The 22,170-nt window shown below is 41.6% G+C and overlaps 1 protein-coding gene across 3 annotated transcripts in view; it reads right to left on the bottom strand.

Annotated features, from left to right (window-relative positions):
• BCL2L13 (BCL2 like 13) overlaps positions 1 to 22,170 on the bottom strand; it is a 583,548-nt gene that overhangs the window by 259,808 nt on the left and 301,570 nt on the right. For all 3 annotated transcript variants that reach the window (XM_044087597.1, XM_044087598.1, XM_044087599.1), the window contains one exon: positions 21,602 to 21,671. In XM_044087597.1, coding sequence (XP_043943532.1) covers positions 21,602 to 21,671 — 70 coding nt within the window. The remainder of the gene's footprint in view (positions 1 to 21,601; positions 21,672 to 22,170) is intronic.

Here is a 22,170-nt window from a genome sequence, read left to right on the forward strand (position 1 = left end):
TCGGCCTTATACCAAGCTTGCGTGCACCAAAAACTCTCGAGCTAAGCTGCTATCCACAATGCCCTTTACTCAGTTACCTCAGATCGAGTTTGCATGCAACATATGGAAGAAGAAATAAGTCAGAGGCCATCTCTGCGCAGAAACCCTAAGACACCACAAAGACCCAGAAGATCCGCCTGGAACCTTTGGGGGTCGGTGGGAGGGTGTGATGTCTGGAAGAAGATTAACAACTCAGATGGAACGTTATGGTAAGACATAACTTCTTTATCTGAAGTTGTTAATCTTCTTCCTATTCATCACTGATGGTACCGAATCCCCATCTACTTCAAGAACCTGGGTGGCGCTTATGAAAGAACATCCCTGAGAACCATTAAACCAAAGGCCACTCTTCCCCTGGAGATCAGATCCAATTTGTAATGATTGATAAAGGTGTGGGGCTTAGCCCAAAAGGCAGCTGCACAAATGTCATCCATGGAGGCCCTAGAGTGGAAGGCAACAGATGCTGCAACAGTCCTATTTGAGGGAGCTTTGATTTAGCCAGGCTTAGATCCCTCTGTAAGTGAATATGTGAAGAAAATGCAATCCCTGAGCCATTTAGATAAAGTACCTTTCAATACTGCACCTCCCATTCTAGGACCCGCAAAGGAGATGAAAAGCTGGTCCGACTTGCGAAAGGATTTAGTTCTGTCCAGATAGAAACATAATTGTCTATGAACATCCAAGGAATGTAGGCAGTATTCTCCCTTGTTAGAGTAATTTGGGAAGAACACAGGGAGCTCAATGGACTGGTTAATCGAAAAGTCAGAAACCACTCTGGGGAGAAAGGATGGGTTAGTACGAAGTGATACTCTGTCCTTATGAAAGATCAGATAAGGGCTCTTGATACATAATGCTTGTAATTCAGAAATTCGTCTGGCTGAGGTTATAGCCACCAGAAATAAGAAATTCCATGACAGGAATTTTTAGATCACATGTTGCAGCTGGCTCAAAAGGGGGCAGAGAAAGAGACTGCAGTACCCAGGACAGATTACATGTTTCTACCGGCTGCCTGATGGGAGGCCTGCTGTGGAAAATACCCTTGAGGAAAGACTTGCAAAGGCGAGAGGAAATAAGCGGCACTCCATCTGACCCATTATGGAAATTGGAAACAGCTGCGAGATGGACTCAAATGGTGGAAGCTGAGGCCCCATTGTCGAGCAGTTCAGCCAGATAATGAAGAATAGTGGCTACGGGGACAGAGAACGAGTCTAGCTTCTGATTATGTGACCTGTGACCAAATAGAGAATCTTTTCCATTTGTCCCTGTAACGTTTCCTGGTGGATGGTTTATGAGCGGCCAAGATATCACATACAGGTGAAGAGAGGGTTTCCTGCCTGGCAACTAACGGAAGTGGAGAAACTAAGCTGTCAGCTTGAGAGTGGACAGATTCAGGGCAGTCAGCCCTTGTGGGTAAGATATGAGGTCCTGACGAGTGTCTAGGATCTAAGGAGGATGTAACACATGAGGTTGAAGGAAAGGACACCACACTTGACAAGGCCAGAATGGAGAAATGAGGATCACTTTGCTTCTCAACCAAATAGCTTTCTTTAGAATAAGGGGGATCAGAGGAATCAGAGGATAAGCATAAAGGAGACCCGTGGGCCAATTGTGAATCAAAGCGTCTCTCGGTGACTCCCCGAGAGGGAGAAAGAGAGCAAAGTAGCAGCTGCATTTTGTGTTTGAGGGGGAGGCAAAAAGGTAGCAGCATGGCTGGCCCCAACGGCTGAAAATTTCCATAGCCACACTTGGGTTGAGAGACCACTCGTGATGATGGAGAATGCATCTGCTCAGCCTGTCCGCAATCATGTTGGAGCTCCCCGCGATATGCGTTGCGATCAGAAAGCAGTTGGAAGCTATCGCCAACTGCCAGATTCTCATGGCTTTGTGACATAGGGGGTAGGATTTGGTCCCTCCCTGTTTATGAACCAGACCACAGACATGTTGTCCGACTGGACAGCAATCGTTCCAGATGGAAGGAGCGGATGAAAAGCTTGCAACGCCAATAGCACCGCTCTTAACTCCAGGACACTGATATGCAAGTTGACCTGTACATCGGACCATCTTGCCTTGGACAGACTTTCCCTGGATGTGGCCCCCCCACCCCATCAGGAAAGCATCCGTGGTCACCTTGGCACTGGGCTGGGGAGCCTGGAAGGGGCGACACCAAAGATTTTCATCTGTACTCATCCACCAGGGGAGATCTTGCTTGCAAGTGTTGGTGATGAGAAACTGTGTGCTCAGGGGGTGAAGACTAGGTATCCACTGGGCCTGAAGGAGCCACTGTAGTAATCTCATGTGTAGTCTGGCTAAAGGAACAATAGGTATGGCTGCAGCCATAGACCCCAAGGCTTGGACAACTTCCCTTGCAGACACCTTTCTTTGATAGAGTATCATTTGAACCTGTGCCCTTAATCTCTGAAGCCTGTGAAGAGGGAGTGAGATCAGGTTTGACTGGGTGTTGAATATTGCCCCTATGAATTCCAATTGTTGTGAGGGTTGAAGGTTAGATTTCTCCCAATGTATGGTGATACCCAGTGACTCTGCTAGAACCAGGGTGTAGAGCAGGGCCCTGACCAGTAGATGCTTGGTGGGGGCAGAGAGGAGCCAATCGTCTAGGTACAGAAACACCTGGAATCCCTGAAGTCTCAGATGAGCTGTTACCACTGCAAGGCATTTTGTGAACACTCTGGGGGCCGTCGAGAGACCAAAAGGCAGGGATCTAAATTGGTAGTGATTGGCTCCCAACCAAAAGCAAAGAAGGCTCCTGGAGTACTTGTCAATCTTGATATGGTAATACGCATCCCGAAGATCTAATGAGCGCATCCACACACCCTCCCACAGAAAAAGAAGGATGGTTTGAATTGTGACCATGCAGAATTTGGTCCGAACTACCAATTTATTTAGTTGGCTGAGATTCAGAATGGGCCTCCAGTCCCGTTTTCTTTGGCACCAAAAAGAATCTTGAGTAGAACCCTGATCTGCACTGATCTGGGGGGACCTGTTGGATGGCTCGTTTTTGACATAGATTTCGTATTTCGGAAGCTGCCTCCTCCCTTTGACTGGGTGGAACATCGGGTAGGGATTTTGGAGGTCTTGTTTAAGATATTAGGGGAATATGGTAGCCTCTGGCAATGATTCAATGCACCCACTGATCGTTTGTAACAGAGAGCCAGGCAGATTGGTGCAGAGAAAAACGTGCCCCGAATGCTTCCACAGGAAAGCAATCTGGCAGCGCTTCCGGAGCGCTGATACGGTCTACCTGAGAAGGAATCTCTGGAGCCCTGGTTCCAAGGACCCCCCTCTGCCCCGAAAGGGGTATCTTCTATTAGTGGAACCCCCTCTGCCTCTGGAGGAGTCCTCACCACGTGCATCATGGAAAGGACCTCAGACTTCTTGTGCCACACCTTTCCGCTCCTCTGATTCCTGGAGAAGGAATGCTGAGGTTTGGAAAAGTGTAGGCCAATAGTTTCCCTTCTTGCTTGCACCTGGCTAATGCATCCTTGCTTGTTCGTGGCACCAAACAAAGCTGATGGTTCGATAGGGGCATTTAAAAATGAAGACTTGAAGGAGTCCGCAAGGTCACAAATGTGCATCCAGGTGTGGCGTCTCATGACTACGCCTGCACCTGCAGCTCTAGCTGCTCCTTCGGTTACGTGTGACAGCAACCTCATAGATGACTTGGATATTGACTCTAGGGTGGCAAGTTGGGAAGCAACTTTATCTCGTGCTCCATCCGATACTTGGCCCGCGAGGGTTCCGGAGAGTTCAGAGATAAGATCTCTCTGGAGCCTCGTAAAATGTGCCAAAAAGTTCAGAGACTAACTGAAAAGGTCGCTGATGCAAAAACTCGCTCTCCTAACCTGTCCACTGCCCGTGACTCTCTGTTGGGTGAGTGAACAGCAGGACTCTCTTCTGCAAGGTCCTTTTTTGTGGCTGCCGCCACCACCATAGCGTCTACTGGCAAACCTCTAGACCAATGGGACTGAGCCTCTGGAGGGGAGAGTACTTTGATCTCCTGGGGATGGCCTCAACAGAGTCCGGGTTCTTCCATGCCCGCTGCACGATGAGCTTAACCAACTCATCAGCAGAGGGGGGGGGGTCACCCAAGAATTAGAGGGCCGAAAGCAAAAGGCCTGCAGGAATACAGATTCCTCTAAGGAAGGATTGGTGGGCTTCCAGTCACTCCTCTGTTTCAAGATTTCCATGATGTCTCCAAAGGAGACATCGTCAGGGGGTGACCGTGGGGATCCTTCCCCATCATCGTAGTCCGTATCTTCTGTGAGGGACTCCTCTGGGGAGTCCATGTGTTTCCTCTTACACGCCAGTTTCTGAGGGGGTTCTTCGGTGGTAGCATCTGAAGAAGATTCCCTGGACAGGGGCTTCCTGGGCCTTGTGCTCTCTGAGTCCGGGAGGGGTGGCCTTTGACAGCTGCGGCTCAGACAGAACTGGGGGGATAACTGACGTAGGAGGATTGCTAGAAGCAAGCACCTTCTCCATCACCCAGAAAGCAGGCTCGCCCAAAGAGGAGTGGGAGTCTGGAACCGAAGAAGACAAGATTGGAACTGGGGTCACACCCTGCTCCACACGGTCCACCCCCGGGGATGGAGCTTCAAGCAAATTTGGAGCAGTAGTCACCCTTGGATCTGAAGTCGGGACTGACAACACAGACAGAACCGATACTGGAACCAGAGGTTCCACCCCCCAAGCGTGAGATTGAGGGAGGGTGGGCTCCAACAGGACTGGCAACCAAAGGGGCCTCAGACACTGTTGTTTTCGGCGCCGAGGAAGGGGGTCATCTAGAAAATGTCGGATAGATGAGCCTTGGAACCAAAAGATCCAAGGGAGGAGAGTATGTAGGGGTTGCTAGAGTAATAGACCCAAAGCCTGGAGTGAGATAGGGTCTAGGCAAATTTGAAATTCTCCTGGCGGTCAGCAGCTGGTCAAAAAAGGCGCACCACATCCAATTCAGAAAGGCTCCTGGTGGATCTTACCGATGCCCCTGAGGCGAGTACCTGGTCCGTGGTGTATCACAGAATGGCACCAATTCTAATTTAGAACCCAGCAACAATGGTATGGTTGGAACCGAGAACAGGCTTGGAGCCGAAGTCACAACAGGGGTGGATGTCAAAAATGGTTTTGAAGATGTTGTTGGAACCGACATCGCAGCAGAGATGGGCGACGTCAGTACAGAGACAGACAAACTGATCAGAACCGAGGTAGTAGATGGCACTGTAGTCGTCGGTGCCGGGGTAGGTGCCGACAAGGCGACCTCAGTAAGCTTCGCTGGAGCCAAACTCGGAACCGATGTAGTCAGAACCGAGGAGGCAGTACGGTGCTCTGAGTAAGACTTTTGGGTCTTGTGCTTATGGCTTTTACCTCTGTCACTGGCCGGTGAAGAGGGGTCTGAGTGAGGACGACGTTTCTTGTCCACAGAAGGAGGGGATGAGACCTCCATCGCAGAAATAGCCTCCGAAAAAGGCGATGCAAGCAGGCCCTTCAAAATCTATTTTTTTCCGATGTTCATTCAGCATCCGCTAACTGAAGCTAGCACAAATATCACAGCCGACAAATGCAGAACCCCCAAACAGTACACACACTCCATGAAGGTCGCAATTCGGATGTTTACCACTGCAAGAAGAGCAGTGTTTAAACCCAGTAGTTCCCTTCTTCTCAGACATAACAATACACACTCTCACGCAAAAGGAAAAGAGTGAAGAAAGTGGAGGAAATGAAGTAAAGATAGAGGAAATACCGACAATGGTAATAAGATACCACAAGGGTAGAAAGTTCAAAATACAAACAATGGTACGAAAGGGATACCTGTGGGTAGAGCTGAGAATACAGAGATATCACAGAACAAACTATAAACGAGAAAAAACTTTTACAAAAACTTGTAAATGTATAAGATAAATAACTTAGCTGGACAGCTCGGTGAAACACTGCTATATGGCTGCATGGCAAGCGAGATCTGAGGTAACTGAGTAAAGGGCATTGTGGGTAGCAGCTTAGCACGAGAGTTTTTGGTGCATGCAAGCTTGGTATAAGGCCGACTTGGTTCTGTGGGCTTGGAACCAAACCCATCAGTAATGAATAGGAAGAAGATTAACAACTTCAGATTTACCCTTTCTGGAGTGGGGGGGGGGGGGCAAAGGAAAATACAGCTTTTTGTGATTTAAAGGCAGCAGTGGCCAAGCTAGTAGCTCCAAGTTTAACACGTCCCTTTGTGTTACAGGCAGCAGCTGGACCCAACACACTCTCTGTTGTGCTTTTACAGGAGTGGACTCAGGGCTCTGATTCCAGAATGGAAAAGACTTTACGCCCCATTACATTTTTCAGTAGGAAAATGACACATGTTGAGAGGGGATATCACCCATGCATTCAGCAACTTTTGGCCATTTACTGGGGTTTAAAACAAACTGAATACCTAACAGCTTTTTCTAAGGACATTATAGTACAGACACCGCATTATGCCATACAGGCTTTGGTAAATGAGACTCAGCTAAATAAACTGATTGATGACGTCAGTCAAGCAGTATTTGCAAAATGGCTGGCATTATTTAATGTCAAGCAAATTACAATAAAGGCAGAAGATAAGTATTACTTATTTAATTTCATGGGATATGAAGGAAAACGACATGAATGCATTAGGCACATTTCAAATCCATAATCTCCTGATTTTCAGGAAGACAGGCCATCCGTCTTTGTTGACGTTACTCGATTTTGGGACAATGGACAATATCGGACTGGATTTGCAGTACTACCAGAAAACCCTTCTATGGGACAGCCGACTCATTCGGTTACTGGGACACATGTCTGCTCAGTGAGCTGAACTGGAAGCAGTTCTTTATGTGTTATAGCATTTTCCACCTGTCAATATTTTTTCACAGTGCATACATGGTTAATTCTCTGAGGCTGCATATGTCTACATGGCCAAGGAGAGGATTTGTTGATATGGGCAAACCACTTAAGCATGCTCCTGTGTTGCAGACTGTTTGGAATTTGTCAGTCCCTTGATGGGTTGTTACAGTATCTTAAAGGTAAAAGCTAATCAAAAAGCTACAAATTACATTTTTCAGTTAAATAACTATGTTGATCAGATGGCAAAAAGGCAGCCAAGGAAGGAATGCAATTGTATCCTACAGAACACCAGATAAAACCACGACAGTACATACCATACAGACATTTTCAGCTCAGAATTTACAACATGATTTGCTGCAGATCCAAACTAAGTTTGGACTGCATAAAGAGTTAGAAAAATGTACTCTTGTAGGAGAAAGTCTAGGGCAATATTATGCAAAATGTTTTGAAGATGGTTCTAGTCTTCCTTATATACCATACCAACAGGCATGACAGTTAGTGAAATTTAATCATCAGGTATTGGGACATTTGGGTACACAAAGGTTATGGCCCATTGTAAAAACAAGTACTGGCATCCACAGTTAAAGAAAATCTGTGATTTAGTGCATGCTGAATGCTTAATATGTTTGCAGGTTAATGCTCAGTTGAAAAAGCCACAGTTACTAAGGGTAACTCCAGAGGCTGGATCTTGGTATGCCATCCAAATTGACTTTTCAGGTCCATTACCCCCAACTAAAAATGGGTACAGGTATCTTCTAGTGGTAATTGATGTTTTTTTCAAAATGGGTAGAAGCAATTCCTACAAAAACAATGATGGCTAAGGCTACAGCAGAAGCCTTATGGAAAAACATTTTTTGTCATTGGGGATGGCCACGAGTTATCGAATCTGATAATAGGCCACAATTTGTCAGTAAACTGATGAAAGCTTTGTGTGATTTGCTTGGTATCCAGCAACAATTTCATGTTCCTTATCATCCACAGTCTAATGGGATTGTTGAAAGAATGAACAGGACTCTTAAGGAACACCTTAAGAAAGCCTGCTTGGAAAAAGGTGTAAATTGGGTAAAACATTTGCCTGGAATCTTGCTGGGTGTCAGAGCAACTCCACACAGTAAAACAGGGATCTCACCTTTTGAAGTCATGACAGGTAGACAAATGCCTGTACAATTGCCATTCGATCCTACTGTTAGTACAAACAGACCATTATTAGACATTGCATAGCATCAACAATGGTTAAAGGATATTTCTGAATTGTGTCAAAGCTCATCAGAAATGCAAGCATTCAAATTACCGTCAAAGGATCCTGTTATGCCAGAAGAAAACCTTCCCTCTGGGACACAGGCATTGATCATGACGCTCCAGATGGATGGTCCATGGGATAGTAATTGGCAAGGACCCTTTGAAATAAATGCTCAGTTAGGACTTCTGATGTACAAAGTTAAAGGAAAGAAAAAAAGCAAAATGATTCTTGTTCATAAGAGATCAGTTGAAAGTCATTAAGTGACTTCATGTTTTGTGGGGGTTTTTTGTAGATTCACAGCAAATGTCAAGTCTGAAACAATTGAAAAAACATCTATCTAAACGACTTTTCAGATTAATACCACTTACGTGGAAAGGTTATATTATTGTACATAATGAAGATTCTGTTTGCTATTGTAATGACTGTACTCACTGGAGCCTTTGGGGTAGGGTGCCAAACAGGAGAAATGCAAGTTTGGAAAATAAACAATGACAATAATACTCTAAAGCTAGGTTGGCGTGAATGCTCAAAGATAAATCTTTTTTGTGGTCAGAGACAGCAGGACAACTTCACTTGTCCATCTAATGCTAATTGTACCTTTGGGCATATAATAGTTCCCAGTAATGTTACCTTTTGTGTCGCGGTTATGGGTCATTATTTCATTCGACCAAATAGTCCTAAAGTAACCCTTAAATTTGATTCCAAAATTTCTATTAAATCTTTTCAATTTCCTATATTTTATTTAGGAAAATGAGAAAGTTCAAAGAAATATCCATCATCAACACAACGGCTAGTCTTAACTTATGTGAAGAAATGTGGCAATCATACCATACAGGGAATCAGTATTCCTCCTAATAATACAAAAGTACAACTAAATTTTACTGCATGAGTTTCTGTAATATGTACTAATATCATAGTCATTACAGGCCGTAGACATTGGGGGATGTGTATTATCAATATTAACAGGTAAACCTACCTGTGTTCATACAGACCATTTGGTTAAAATCCCTTCTACCTTGGTAGACAGTATCAAAAAGTTGTGGTACATGTTAGCATCACATTCCCAGATACAGGCAGGTGCCGATATAAAATGGCATGGTATGATACTCTGCTAAGAGGGGGCTTTTAATGCAGCTGACATTGAAGTTTTAGCTAATCTATTAAAAATAGTGGGGGAAGATATCTCTCAGATTGTATATTTACAAGCCTTTTGGAATCCAGATATATGGAAGACACACCTGCATAATATAAACTATCAGCAGCAATTTTTAGGTAATTATAATGTTATGCAGCTACATCAGTTAAAATTTGATGATAACATGACAATTTCTGTAAATTGGACAAAATGCACTATGCAATCTTTGTATGTGGAAATTCAAAAAAACAAAATACAAACTGCACGTTACAAAATTAAAATGTTTGGTGACAATTGTTTAACAAATGGATAGCTGATACAGCTATCCATTTAAACTATTTACTGAAGTAACATTGTACTCCACAACATTGCACAGCAAAGTTCATACATTATAATGTTACTGACACCACTATTATGTGTCAATTTACTGTGTTAGCTATGAAATTTCTAGTACCAGAAGGGTATAAGTATTGGTTGCCACAATTTGAAGGTAATTATATAGATATGAGAGGGAAAACACATAAAACTGAGTACTGTACACAGACTCAAAATGGACTAATTTGTAGACAGCATCCGCATGTCTATGAACCATGATTACTGCAGCATTCTGTTAATTTGTGTAAATGGACTATTATGCATTTTTCTTTTCAAATGTTTATAGAAGTGGCTCCTCGGTAGTCTTGTCTGGTTACAGATCAAGATGTAGGTCATAATTAAAAATTGCCTTTTGTAGGATGTTTATCACATGTTGATTTCCTTAAATGGAATAATAAGAACTGTGTGTTTATTGAACCCATAGAAGTAAATATTTCCAAGAACTGGAATTATGACAATACATCTTTCAATATATCTGTATCCTTGGAAAATTTAAAAAACATAACATAATGAAAAATACTAAGATTCTCAGAGAGTATTTGAAAAAAAGAAATAAAAGTATTCTGTACTATGAAGCATTAAGCATCACTGCAAAAGATGAACTACTTAGTCTAGCTGAAAAGACCAAAAAAGACAATGCTCACAATTGGTGGGATATTCTTTACTGGCTGGTCAAAATCGGGGAAAACCCTGTTAAATTGGTTGATACAGCCTGTATTAGTAGTGTTAGGCATTATAGTCATATTAACTATCTGGAATTGCTATCTAAGTTGCCATTTGCGGAAAACTTATATAATCCAACAAATCATGATGGTTAACCTAGATACATTGGAAAAGGTTTCAATTATGTACAATTGAAGTTGAAATTGGACAGTCATTTTCTGCTTTTTAAAATGAAAAGAAGAAATTGAGAGAGTAAAGAACAGGTTAAAATGGATTTCATTGGATTTTTTCTGAAAATGTAAAATAAATATTCTGCATTTCAGTGTGTAGAGTGCACTTAGTTTGAACTCTTGGCAAAAACATACAGCTTGGCATTTATTGTTAAGAGTCAGAAGTAAAATATTTTATCTTTTATAAACTATGCAGCTTGTGAAATTTATTACCTACAAGCAGGTCAAAACGAACTCTTGTATGCAGCTGTGTCTCGTCAACAGGACATGCAAGATAAGAGCGAGTCAGAGGAGTTGACCTTCAGGAGCAGAATGTTTGAAATATGGAAAACAAACTGTCAGCAGACCAGCTTCAAAGGAAAGACTTATGATTCTGACAGATTCTCTAAACTGCTGATGCTGGTAGGAAAGACGCTATAAAAATTGGGACTTTTTCTTTTGCATCACAGACTTTGAATTTCCTATCCTTACAGATCTGATGCTGTAAGCTGAAGTATGGTTTTGATACATGTGTATACCTTTCATTGTTAAGATAGATGTGAAAAACCTTGTATATAGTAAAACGAATGTCGTAACAGCAGAACTGTCTCAGTGTCTTCATTGAGTAAAGGTACACACTGAATCGTGTAGTACAACTTTAACTTTAACAATTACTATAGTCTTAAAACAGGTTTTGGGCCAAGAGAATGGAGGACTGCAACAGTCATACCCCTTCATAAGGGAGGAGCTTCAACAGGTCCTGGAAACTACAGACCCATTAGTCAGATTAGTCTTATTTGCAAAGTCATCAAAAGAATTATCACAGAAATTATCAACAAAAATATAGGAGACTTCCAGACACTTGATCCATCCCAGTTTGGCCTTGTCAAAGGAAGGTCATGCTTACTGCACCTGGTAGGCTTCTTTGAAAAGGTTACTAAGGCAATGGATGAGGGGAAAGTGATTCATACTGCCTACCAAGATCTGGCTAAAGCATTTGATACAATATCCCACTTGAGCACGGTCAACAAACTTAAAGAACTAGATATAAACCCCTTTATAACAAGTTGGACAGCTAGCTTGCTCACAGATAGGAACCAAATGGTTAGGATATGTGAGACCACCTCCAAAAAGAGTATGTCACTAGTGGAGTCCCTCAGGGCCCTGTGCTGGTCCCGCTACTCTTTAGCACCTACTTCTCAGAGGTCAAAGCAAATGTTAAAGGCCTCTGGCCAACTAACTTCACAGATGACTGTAAACAGGGAGCAGTAGCTGAAGCCCACCAAGATGGCAACAACCTTCTGGAAAGTCTAACACAGGCAAACACGATGCCAAAGCCTGTGGCTTAAAACGCAATATCAAAAGAGGCATTAAAGTAACTTTTGGGAAGTCTGCCACCCTGGGTAACTACATCATCAATAATACACCCCTAAAAGTTGTCTCACTAGTCATGAATCTGGGACCTTATGTAGATAGTAACTTAGCCTTGGATCAACATGTGTCCAAGGTAGTAATAAAATCCTTCTATGTTGTTCAACTTATAAGTAAGGTCATGGCATTCAGGTCCAGAGAGATCATCATACCACCGTATTTGGCCCTCAGCAGACCCATCATAGATCTGCCTCCTTCAGTATGTACCTAACCAGACACACGCAGCAACTGGAACGTTCACAAAGGTTCTTTACAAAAAGAATAGAGGGAGTAAACACTATGTCTTACACTGATCATCTTCAAAGCCCTGTCTCCTTATACAGTATTATACAGACTTCTGAGAGGTGATCTTTGCCTGACATACAAGGCATCCATGGACCCTGTTTTGCACATCTACAAAACAAACAGCATCAGAACTACTACATCAAAAGACCTATGTTTTGCTTGTGACATAAAAAGGACATGTTGGAGGACAGATGTTTCTCAGAGAATTCCCCATTCTCTGGAGAAGGTTCACCATCCATGTGAAGCAGAGCTCCTCCCTAACCCTATTAAGCACAACCTGGACTAATGGATAGGTGATTGAAAATTCAGCCATGGTTTGGCGCTCATGTCTGATGGGCAGAGGCAGTCAGTAAATCACCCCCTACATACAAATCAAATTTGTGGTCACATTTGGCTTGCACATCTAGCTTTATAAGGACCCTAGTGGTCATTAGCCTAGTGTACACCTATGAACCTAAGAAAATGGCAGCAAGTGAGATAGAAAAAGAGAAAGAAATGGAGGAAGGCCAGAGGGGAAAAGAGCAAAGGACTTTCTGAGAATAGGGAAAGGGTGGTTAAGAGAAGTGGAGAACTAGACAAGGAAGGGATGAAGAGGAAGTATGAAGAAACACAAGAGCTAAGTGAACAACAAGAATAGCAGCAAAAATTACAGGTACCGAAATATGTATCAAAAGCCTCAAAAATTTTCTTAGAAGTGTCTTCACAAATATTTTTATACTTCAACTAGAATGCAAAGAATGTTCCCTAATTCAGACATACCGTGTTGGACATGTCAGGAAGACCGGGGATCCTGGACACATTTACTGGGTCTGTGTAAAACTGAAGTAATTCAGACAGCGGCCATCATAAATAACAGATCAAACAGCTCCAGCACTAGGGAGGATAAGTGGCAAGCTATTTCTGCTAGGATGTGACAGAAGAGTGAAAGAGAAATAAATGTGATGGAGAAGAAAGCGGTGACAAAAGAGTAAACCACCAGTAGCAGATGAAGTCAGAAACATGTCAGAACAAGCTAGGGTACAGGAAAGGCAAGGTGAGAGAAAGAAGGCTCCCCACCTAAGCACCATGGTCAATCATAGTCTCACGTCAGGCTTTGTGCCCACTGAATGGTGCAGCACAGCAACAGTTATCCCACTCCACAAAGGGGGAGCCACCACTGATCCTGGGAACTATCGCCCTATTAGCCTGACAAGCCTGGTCTGCAAGGCCATAGAACGTATCATCATGGAACTCAAAGATATTGGTAACTTCCAAACTCTGGGCCCCACCCAGTTCGGGTATGTGAAAGACCGATCATGCCTTCTGAACCTGACTGACTTCTTTGAGGCAGTCACCAAAGCCGTAGATGAGGGTAAGGTGGTTCACACAGCCTATCTTGACCTCGCCAAGGCTTTCGACACCATCATCCATTCTGGAATTATAGCTAAACTCACTAAACTAGGTATAAATCCCTACGTCACAAGATGGGTTTGCCAACTGGCTCACTGACAGAACCCACACTGTAAAAGTTGCAGACTCCAAATCTGACTTCAAACCAGTGACAAGTGGAGTACCACAGGGTTCAGTCCTGGGACCTCTCCTGTTTGGTATCTACTTCTTTGAAGTACATGCTAACACAGAAGGCCTCTGGCTAATGAAGTTCGCAGATGACTGCAAACTAGGAGCCATAATTGGGTCTCCAAATGATGTAGGGGCTCACTGAGACAGATGCCTGGTGTCAGAGGCATGGCCTCAAGCTCAATGCCAAAAAGTGCATTGTCATCCCCTTTGGTAAAAACTCTGTACCCATAAACTACCACATAAACGGCAGTATACTTGACGCTGAATGTGTGATGAGACCTTGGGACCCAGGTGGACAGTAGTCCCTCCTTTGATAATCACATCGCCACAGTAGCCAGGAAATCCTTCTATGTGGCACACCTCATCACAAAAGGGTTCTCATGCAGGAAAAAAAAAGAGGTCATTGTTCCCCTCTGCTCGGCACTCATTAGACCCATTATAGAGTACAACATCCCCTTTGGAATGTACCTCACAAGACATCTGCAGCAGCTGGAAAGGCCACAGAAGCACCTCACAAAGAGGATTACTGGCCTCAAACAGATGCCCTACACTGACAGGATCAAAAAACTCAAGCTTTACTCTGTAGCATATCAACTACTCTGAGGAGATCTCTGCCTAAAATATAAAGCTATGTTAAACCGAGAGCTGTTGGACATGCTACACCTTAAGAAATCCCAATCCCTCCGAGCTACATGCTCTAGGGACCTAAACCTTGACACCACAATAAAAAGGACATGCAGGAGGGATAGATTCCTGTCCCAGAGACTTCCTATACTCTGGAACAAGCTACCCATCTATGTCAAGCAAAGTTCCTCATTAGCACTCTTCAAGAACAATCTTGATGAGTGGATGGGAAATAGGAAATACACCACGGGGATCACTTCTGTGGCTCTGCTCGACAGCGGCACAGGAAATTAACTTTCTTGGGTGGCGTAAACTAGGGAACCTTGCTGGCTAGGCTTATGTAGGCCCTTGGTACCTACCTATGAACAAATGAAAAGAAAATGGAAAACATGGGAACAATACAGGAGGTGAATGGAGAGGAGAGAAGGCAAGGAAGAGAAAGGTAGATATATGGGTAGGAAAGAAACGGCTATCACATTAGTAGGAGAGAGGGAAATATAAGATAAATAGGGAAAAGAAGGAGGGAGAAAGGAGTAATATGTCTGCAATGTGGTAGATTTAGAAGGTTTCAAAGTCTGCTGTTTTATTTCCGTAGAGGTAGAGGCACAACACAATAGTACAAGGAAGGAATTTCAAATACAGGGTTAAAAGATGGAAATTGATTGCAGCTGACATGAGTAGCAAATTGGAACATGTGAAGAACAGGATTATGATATACTAATGTTTAGAAAAAGAAAATATGACTGTTAAACATAAAAAACACATTCTGCCATAGATATGGAGGGGAGGTAACATATGAAAACCCAAGAAACAAACATATATATTGTTTTAATTAATTTAATATTCACTTTCAAATTAAGAGAAAAAGAAATGCTAATGCTTACAATAGGCTGAAGTGGGCTGTATATAAAATATAAGTTAATACCAATCAGATGAACCGCGGTAGCGGTGTCGCCTCACAGCAAGACATTGTCGCGTTCAATTCTCAGCTAGAGGGTCTTCTGTGTGAAGGCATGCGTGAATGGGCGTGCCTTCGTTGAAGGTCGTGCGTCAGGGCTGGTAACTCGTCACGTAAAAATCCACTAACAAACATTAGGGACTGAGTTCCACTGTGGCGACCCCTAACCGGAATAAGCGGAAAGACACAACAACCAATCAGATGAACACTGCACATGTATTGTGTGCTGCCTGTATTTGAAGTAATTTCAGTTTTTGCCAGTTTAGGGAGGATGGCCTGTGCTCAAACGCCTTAAAGGTTTGAGACATATATTCATTCTCATCTATCACATAATGATGACTTCCCTTAGCTCTTGCATATTTTCTGAGATCTATAAATCTGTAAAACAGGCACAAATGGCCCAAAACAAAACTAAGTCCTACAGACCAATCTCCTTACTTTCCCCACTATCCACAATTTCAATGAGAGTCAAATATGCCATATCCTTTAAAGATCAAGTGCAAAGGTTTTTTTTAACCATTTCTTTTTGTTACAAATATGCCCTCTTCTTGTAAACTGGTCTTTTATTCTAAAAGAAACTTTTTACTTCAGTTATTTCAGTTTACCTATAATTTATTATATTTAAACTGCTGTTTCTGTTTACTGCATGAGCAACTGTCCAATTACTTCCTGATTTCATGTCATAAAGCCCAGCCCTCTGATGACATATTAGAGGGAAGAAACAGTTCTCTAGTGGGTGGGCATGTGTTCTGCAGTCTACAGCAGATTTTATTACAAAGTAACTAAAATGCAGCAAATCATTTACGCAGTCAGACAATATCAATAAACACAACTATATACAACTGAAAGGTAGCAAAATTAAGATACAACAGGACAAGTTTCCTCGTAAGGTGTATGATGCTTGGTATAAAGTAGAATAAAACAGATTTAAAACTAATAAATCATTGCATACCAATGGGTTATTAGGGAGAACTTATCTGCAGTGCATGGAGTACTATGATTATGTTCTGAAAAAATGAAAACTAAGTGTTTCCCTTTATCTTAACAGCACTTGGGTATCATTGAGAAGCTTTTGCTAAGCACTCCCTAAGCACTGTTAATTGTGGGTCTTGTACTGAAGTGAATCACTTAAGTTTATCTTTTTCTTGATTTTGGAACATAATCATGTCACTCCATGCACTACAAATACATTCCTAGTAAAGTTTATTGCATTTGTCAGAGTGTAGTAACACAGATATCACACTTTAGTAAACAGCTGTCTATCACACTGTGGTAAACAGTTTTCTACAGAGTAATGATTGCTTTACTGAATCTTCATCTGCAAGACGCACAAATTATTCCAAATGTTTTCTTTTCAACAATAATTCCTTGTGATATAACATAAAAATGCAATGTACAGTCAAAACTGTCATTGAGATGATACCCGCAGCTGTAGTTTTCTCCCTAATAATCCATTGGTAGACAATGATTTATTAGTTTTACACCTGTTTTACTCCACTGTATGCCAGGCATTACACTCCTTAGTAAGAATTTTATCCTGTTCAGTCTTGCTTTTGTTACCTTTCACTTGGATATAGCTGGGTTTATTTACTGATTTATTGCCCGGATTAGTAACTGTGCTGCACTCTGTTTACTTTGTAATAGAATCTGCTGCAGACTGCAGAACACATGCCAACCCACTTAGAGTTGCCAGCTTTTCAAATGTCAAAAGTGGGACTTTTTACAGAGGCATGAGATTTTGCAACACAAAACATACCCACGGCCAGTGCAAAGGTCAGAACTTCACTTTTTTTGCCAAAATAAAAGCTTATTCATGTAGCATTTGAGTTGTTTATGCTATTTCATGCAACATTTAGGTGTTTCAGATAAAAAAAACTGTATTATACAACTACTAAAGAAAACTTAGGAGGTATTTTTTTTTGCCCCAAAATCTCAGGACCCTTGTCATTTTAAAGTTTTTTTCACAGGACAAAACTGCCCAAAGAGGGACTGTCCCTCGCAAAGTGGGACAGGTGGTAACCCTAAACCCACTACAGAACTGTTTCTCCCTTGTAATGCATCATCAGAAGGCAGGGCTGGATGAAATGGAATCAGGAAGTAATTGGATAGACAGTTGCCCAGCATATAGTAAACAGAAACACCAGTTTATTAAACCAAATAAATATAGAACTGAAATAACTAAAAAAAACTACCATACCTCTCAACCATACCGAATCTCTCAGTTTTTACCGGTTTTGAGGTCCAAATAATGGGGTGCCACAATTCCTGAGTGGCACCCCTTAATTTCAGAATTTCCCAGTTTGTTTTTTTTTTTGGCTTTTTTCGGACTGCTGTCATTGCGTGGAGGCGTGCACAATGACATCAGTTCCGTGAGCAGCCTGCCAGCTTATCAGAATTTGGCTGAGGGCTGCTCTGGGCTGAATTTACTTTGTTTATATTTAGCAAGTGGTGGACAGCATGGACTAGTCGCTCACGTCTCACACGCTGCAAGCCTGTAACGAGGTAGAGATAAGGTCTGAACTCTGAAGAGAAAGGGGGGGGGGCCCTGGGACAGATGATTCAGAAGCCTGAGCAGCTGATATAGGGAAGCACACACAAGGGCAGACCAGACAGTGGTGTGTGGTTTTTTTGTTTGTTTTAATTTAAAATAAGTGTTGCATACTTGCAACTCGCATAATTTATTTACTTTACTTAGAAGGCGGGACAGGAGTCAGGACTTGGCACGGCCAGGTAAGAAAAAAAAAGAAAACAGGCCTAGGCCGCTCCATTGATCTAATTTAATGTGCTAATGCTAAGCTTTCAAGCGTGCGTGGTTCACACTGGTTCGTTATTGTCAAATCACAAGTTCACAACTCTTTATCAATATTTCTGCCTTACAATATGAACCGATGTTAGCTCATGTACAGTAGTTCTGAATTTTTTTAAGTGTCTAGAAAGCAGTTGCTTTCTTTTTGTCCTCATCTTTGTAGACTACACAATATCTGACACATAGTAAGATTGAATCCTGTTATGTTTTGCAAAAAAGGACTGTATCCACATTACAATAAATGTTTATGGGATACAAGGACTTCAAATGACATTAATGATAAATAAATGCATGGATGTTGTTCCACCCTACTGCAACACTCTTCTTTACTAAGGGCTGTCTGATGGTGAGCTGTTGCACCTGCAGAGTGTGCAAAATTGTGTGGCTAGGTCAGTGCCAGGCATAGCTTCAACTTGCCATACAACACCAGTGCTGCAGAATTTGCAGTGTCAACCAGTTGTAGCTAGATGTACATTTATGATCTTAACTCTTGCTTACTACACCTTGCTTATAAAAAAAGAGTTGTTCTGACCCTATTTACCTCCGATGGCTCAGGTCATTCAGTACAAGACTGCTGACTGCTCCAGAAGCAAAATCTGGACATTCTGTGAGTTTGCCTCATTTTGACTTTCCCTCATAAAATGTGTAGTTTTCTAGCAGAACACTGGGATGATCTAAGGATTGAAGTCACTAAATATTGATATACATTTGAGTTTCATACTTTATATCCTTCAGAAAATCCTTTTATTCTAGAAGCATTGTAAGTATGGAAGAGTAAGATTTAAAATCTGTCCTTATTTTTGGTTATTTGTCCCCCATTACATCAGGCTTTGCCAAGATTACTTAACCTAAGAGGTTGAGAGGTATGTTCGTAAGCTATTTTATTTAAGCAATGTGCTAAGCTTTCTAATTCAAATGTGTGTGCGTGGTTCACTATTTTATTTTATGCAGAGTGGTGGTTGCTGGCAGCAGTTCGCACGGTGTGTGTGGTTCGTTATTGGCAGCAGCTCCGCAGCTTTCTAATTCAAATTTTACGCTCGGGTTATGGCAGCAGCTATTTTATTTAACCATTAGTGTGTGTGAAGCAGCTTTCTAATTCAAATGTTACACTCAGTAAGCAGAGTGATTATGGAAGCAGCTATTTTACTTAAACATGCAGCTCGCATGGTGTGTGTGTGTGTGTGTGTGTGTGTGTGTGTGTGTGTGTGTGTGTGTGTGTGTGTGTGTGTGTGGTTAGTTATTGGCAGCAGCTCCACAGTTTTCTAATTCAAATTCTGCACTCAGTAAGCAGAGTGGTTATGGCAGCAGCTATTATATTTAAGCATTAGGGTGTGTGTGTGTGTGTGAAACAGCTTTCTAATTCAAATGTTACACTCAGTAAGCAGAGTGGTTAAGGCAGCAACTATTTTATTTAAGCATTAGTGTCTGTGTTTCAATGAATGCGAGTTTCAAGGGCAGAGAAGTTTTAATGCCAAGTCTATTTTCATTGTGAGACAGTATTGCTTTGTTTAGCAGATGTCTACTAGTGTTTGTGCATTGTGCTACAAAATGTAAAAATAAAATCCAAACAATCATTGTAGAAGTAAAGCAGTATGCACATTAGGGTTTATGGTAAATGGGGTGAAATAGCCAGGGAATGGGACATTGGAATGGCTGCAGGGGGACTCTGGTGCCATATTTTGGTTGTCTGTTCTTCAGTTTGCATTTGAAAGTTGGTACCCCACAATTCCACTGGATTGGGTAGGGTTACATAATTATGTATGCAGATTTTATGTTAATCAGAGTACAGACTTGTACCTATTTTTCATGGGCCTTGTCTAGATTTTTGATGTTTCCAGGTTGAGAGGTATGAAAACTACACATTTTAGAAAAAGAAACCCCACTTTACAAGATGAGGGCATAATTATAACAAAAAAAATATGGTTTAAAAACACACATTGAGAGGATTATGGCGTTTTTTGAGAAAATCAAAATGGCTTTAAGTATAGTCACAATACTACCTCCTCTCTTGTTTTATCTTACAAATGACACTTGCAAGGCAATGAATGCAGGGCAAATCAGATGGCTGCTGGAAATAAAAAAAAATAATCCATGCTCCCAAGCTCTGTGTAGCAGCACTAAAACCACCTTTGAAAACTTCCCATACAGAGTAAAAGACTGTTTCTACCAGTCTCAACCACACCATTTTAGGCTGGAGGGTTCCATTCTGGGCCCTTAGTTTTCACTTTCTTCATTAATATTGCCTATTTCTGCTTTCTTAGTATAAATAGATCTCTTTATGCAGACCATTCAATTACATTCACTGAAACTTACTTTCTATGGGTTTGTCTCTAGTGCCTGACCGGTTCCGCACATTATGCAACAAGATTAACTTTAATAACACTAAAATCATGTTATATGGGACCCACAAAAAATGTCATCTTTTTCCCAAAACACTAGCTATTATTGCTAGTTCTGCTGGAGAAACATTTCAGACTGTGTATTGTCATTAGGGTTTATGACCTTCCCAGCAACTGAATATTTAGTTTGTTTACAAAAAAAGTATGTCTACTTGTTGCCAGTGGTGTACACATCTGCACAATGAAATATGTTCTCCCTCTCACTGCAGCCAACAGAAGCAAAGTCCAAACTGGCATTAATAAAATATGAAGCCTTACAGATGAATCACCCAGGAAAGAACACCACTTCCTATCATTAAAGGATGGCCATGGCCTGCCCATCGCGTAACAGAACAAAGCTACTATCTTGACTCTCACTTTTTGTCTGCACCTAAGCCACTGCTTTTCCTTAAACAGAACTCTCCATTTAAAATTCAGTTCCAGAAAACCCACATTTCTCATCCACATTTTTTATAATCGACAACCCTCAGTTTCTTGCTCAGATGCACCAAAAAAGCAGTCTCCATCTAAGATCCTAAGTCATGGAAAACGCTTCCTGCTGTTGTAACTTTGTGCTTTTTATCAGATTGTTTCTTCTGAGGCATTAATTTGTTTAATGAAGTTAAATGGAGCTGGTATCCTAGGCCAACTTAAGAATCTTCCCTGATATGACATTTTTTTTCAGTCTTACTGCCCATTTATTCTGTGAGCAAGATTCTGCAATGACCTACTGACTGCTTGCCTAAGATGTGAACATGTTTTATTTTTCATGTCCTACTTATCATTTGTACTACACTACATTCACACACAAACCAATTATTTTTAAACTGCAACCAGACAAGACCAAAAAAGGAACCAGCGGCTGTGCCGAGTGCACTTACCAACAAACTACATACAAAATAAAAATAGATTTTAATTAAGACTGTCATATACAGTCTAGTTGTTCCCAAATTAATCTGGCAATTCAACATATAGAATGTAGCCATTTCCAGAAAGCATGCATACCACAGATACAAAAGATAATGTTCTTATTTACCTACCTTATACCAGCCACTTAAATGGGAGGCAATGCTGTGTACCTTTTCTCTGTAATCTTCATAATTCAGTTCTCTGTGGTGCATTAAAAGAGAAAAAAACATTAAAGACAGCAAAGCATGAATACCAAGGCTGATGAGCATTAAGGCATGCAATGCGTTTAATGTATGCTTTACTGTTACAGTGACTTGTCATACAATATGTTTAATCTAAGCTCTATGGTAAAATGTTTCAGGAAACATATGTAGATGAAGGCAGTGTTGCTATTAACTGAAAAAATGCCTTCTACTATAAATATTTTTTTCTGCCTACTCAACTTACATGGACGTAAATACACTGCTCTTTCTGATTCTGCTATAAAATGTAGCATTGAGGTAATATTTACTCATTTATGGGACTCAAACAGCTAAACATAGCACAGCAGTACCTGGGAAACAGACAAAACTTGCCCCAAAGCTAAAGTAGGAATTCAAATTTGTGCACTTACCAGAATGTTAGCTGTATCTAGTCTCTGTCTGGACCCTAGAAAACGAATAGACTAGTTACCTCTGGCATCTAATCTTCCTGAAAACAA

Source organism: Protopterus annectens, chromosome 11.part0, assembly GCF_019279795.1.
Source record: "Protopterus annectens isolate FY-2018-M chromosome 11.part0, PAN1.0, whole genome shotgun sequence".
Classification (NCBI taxonomy): domain Eukaryota; kingdom Metazoa; phylum Chordata; order Ceratodontiformes; family Protopteridae; genus Protopterus; species Protopterus annectens.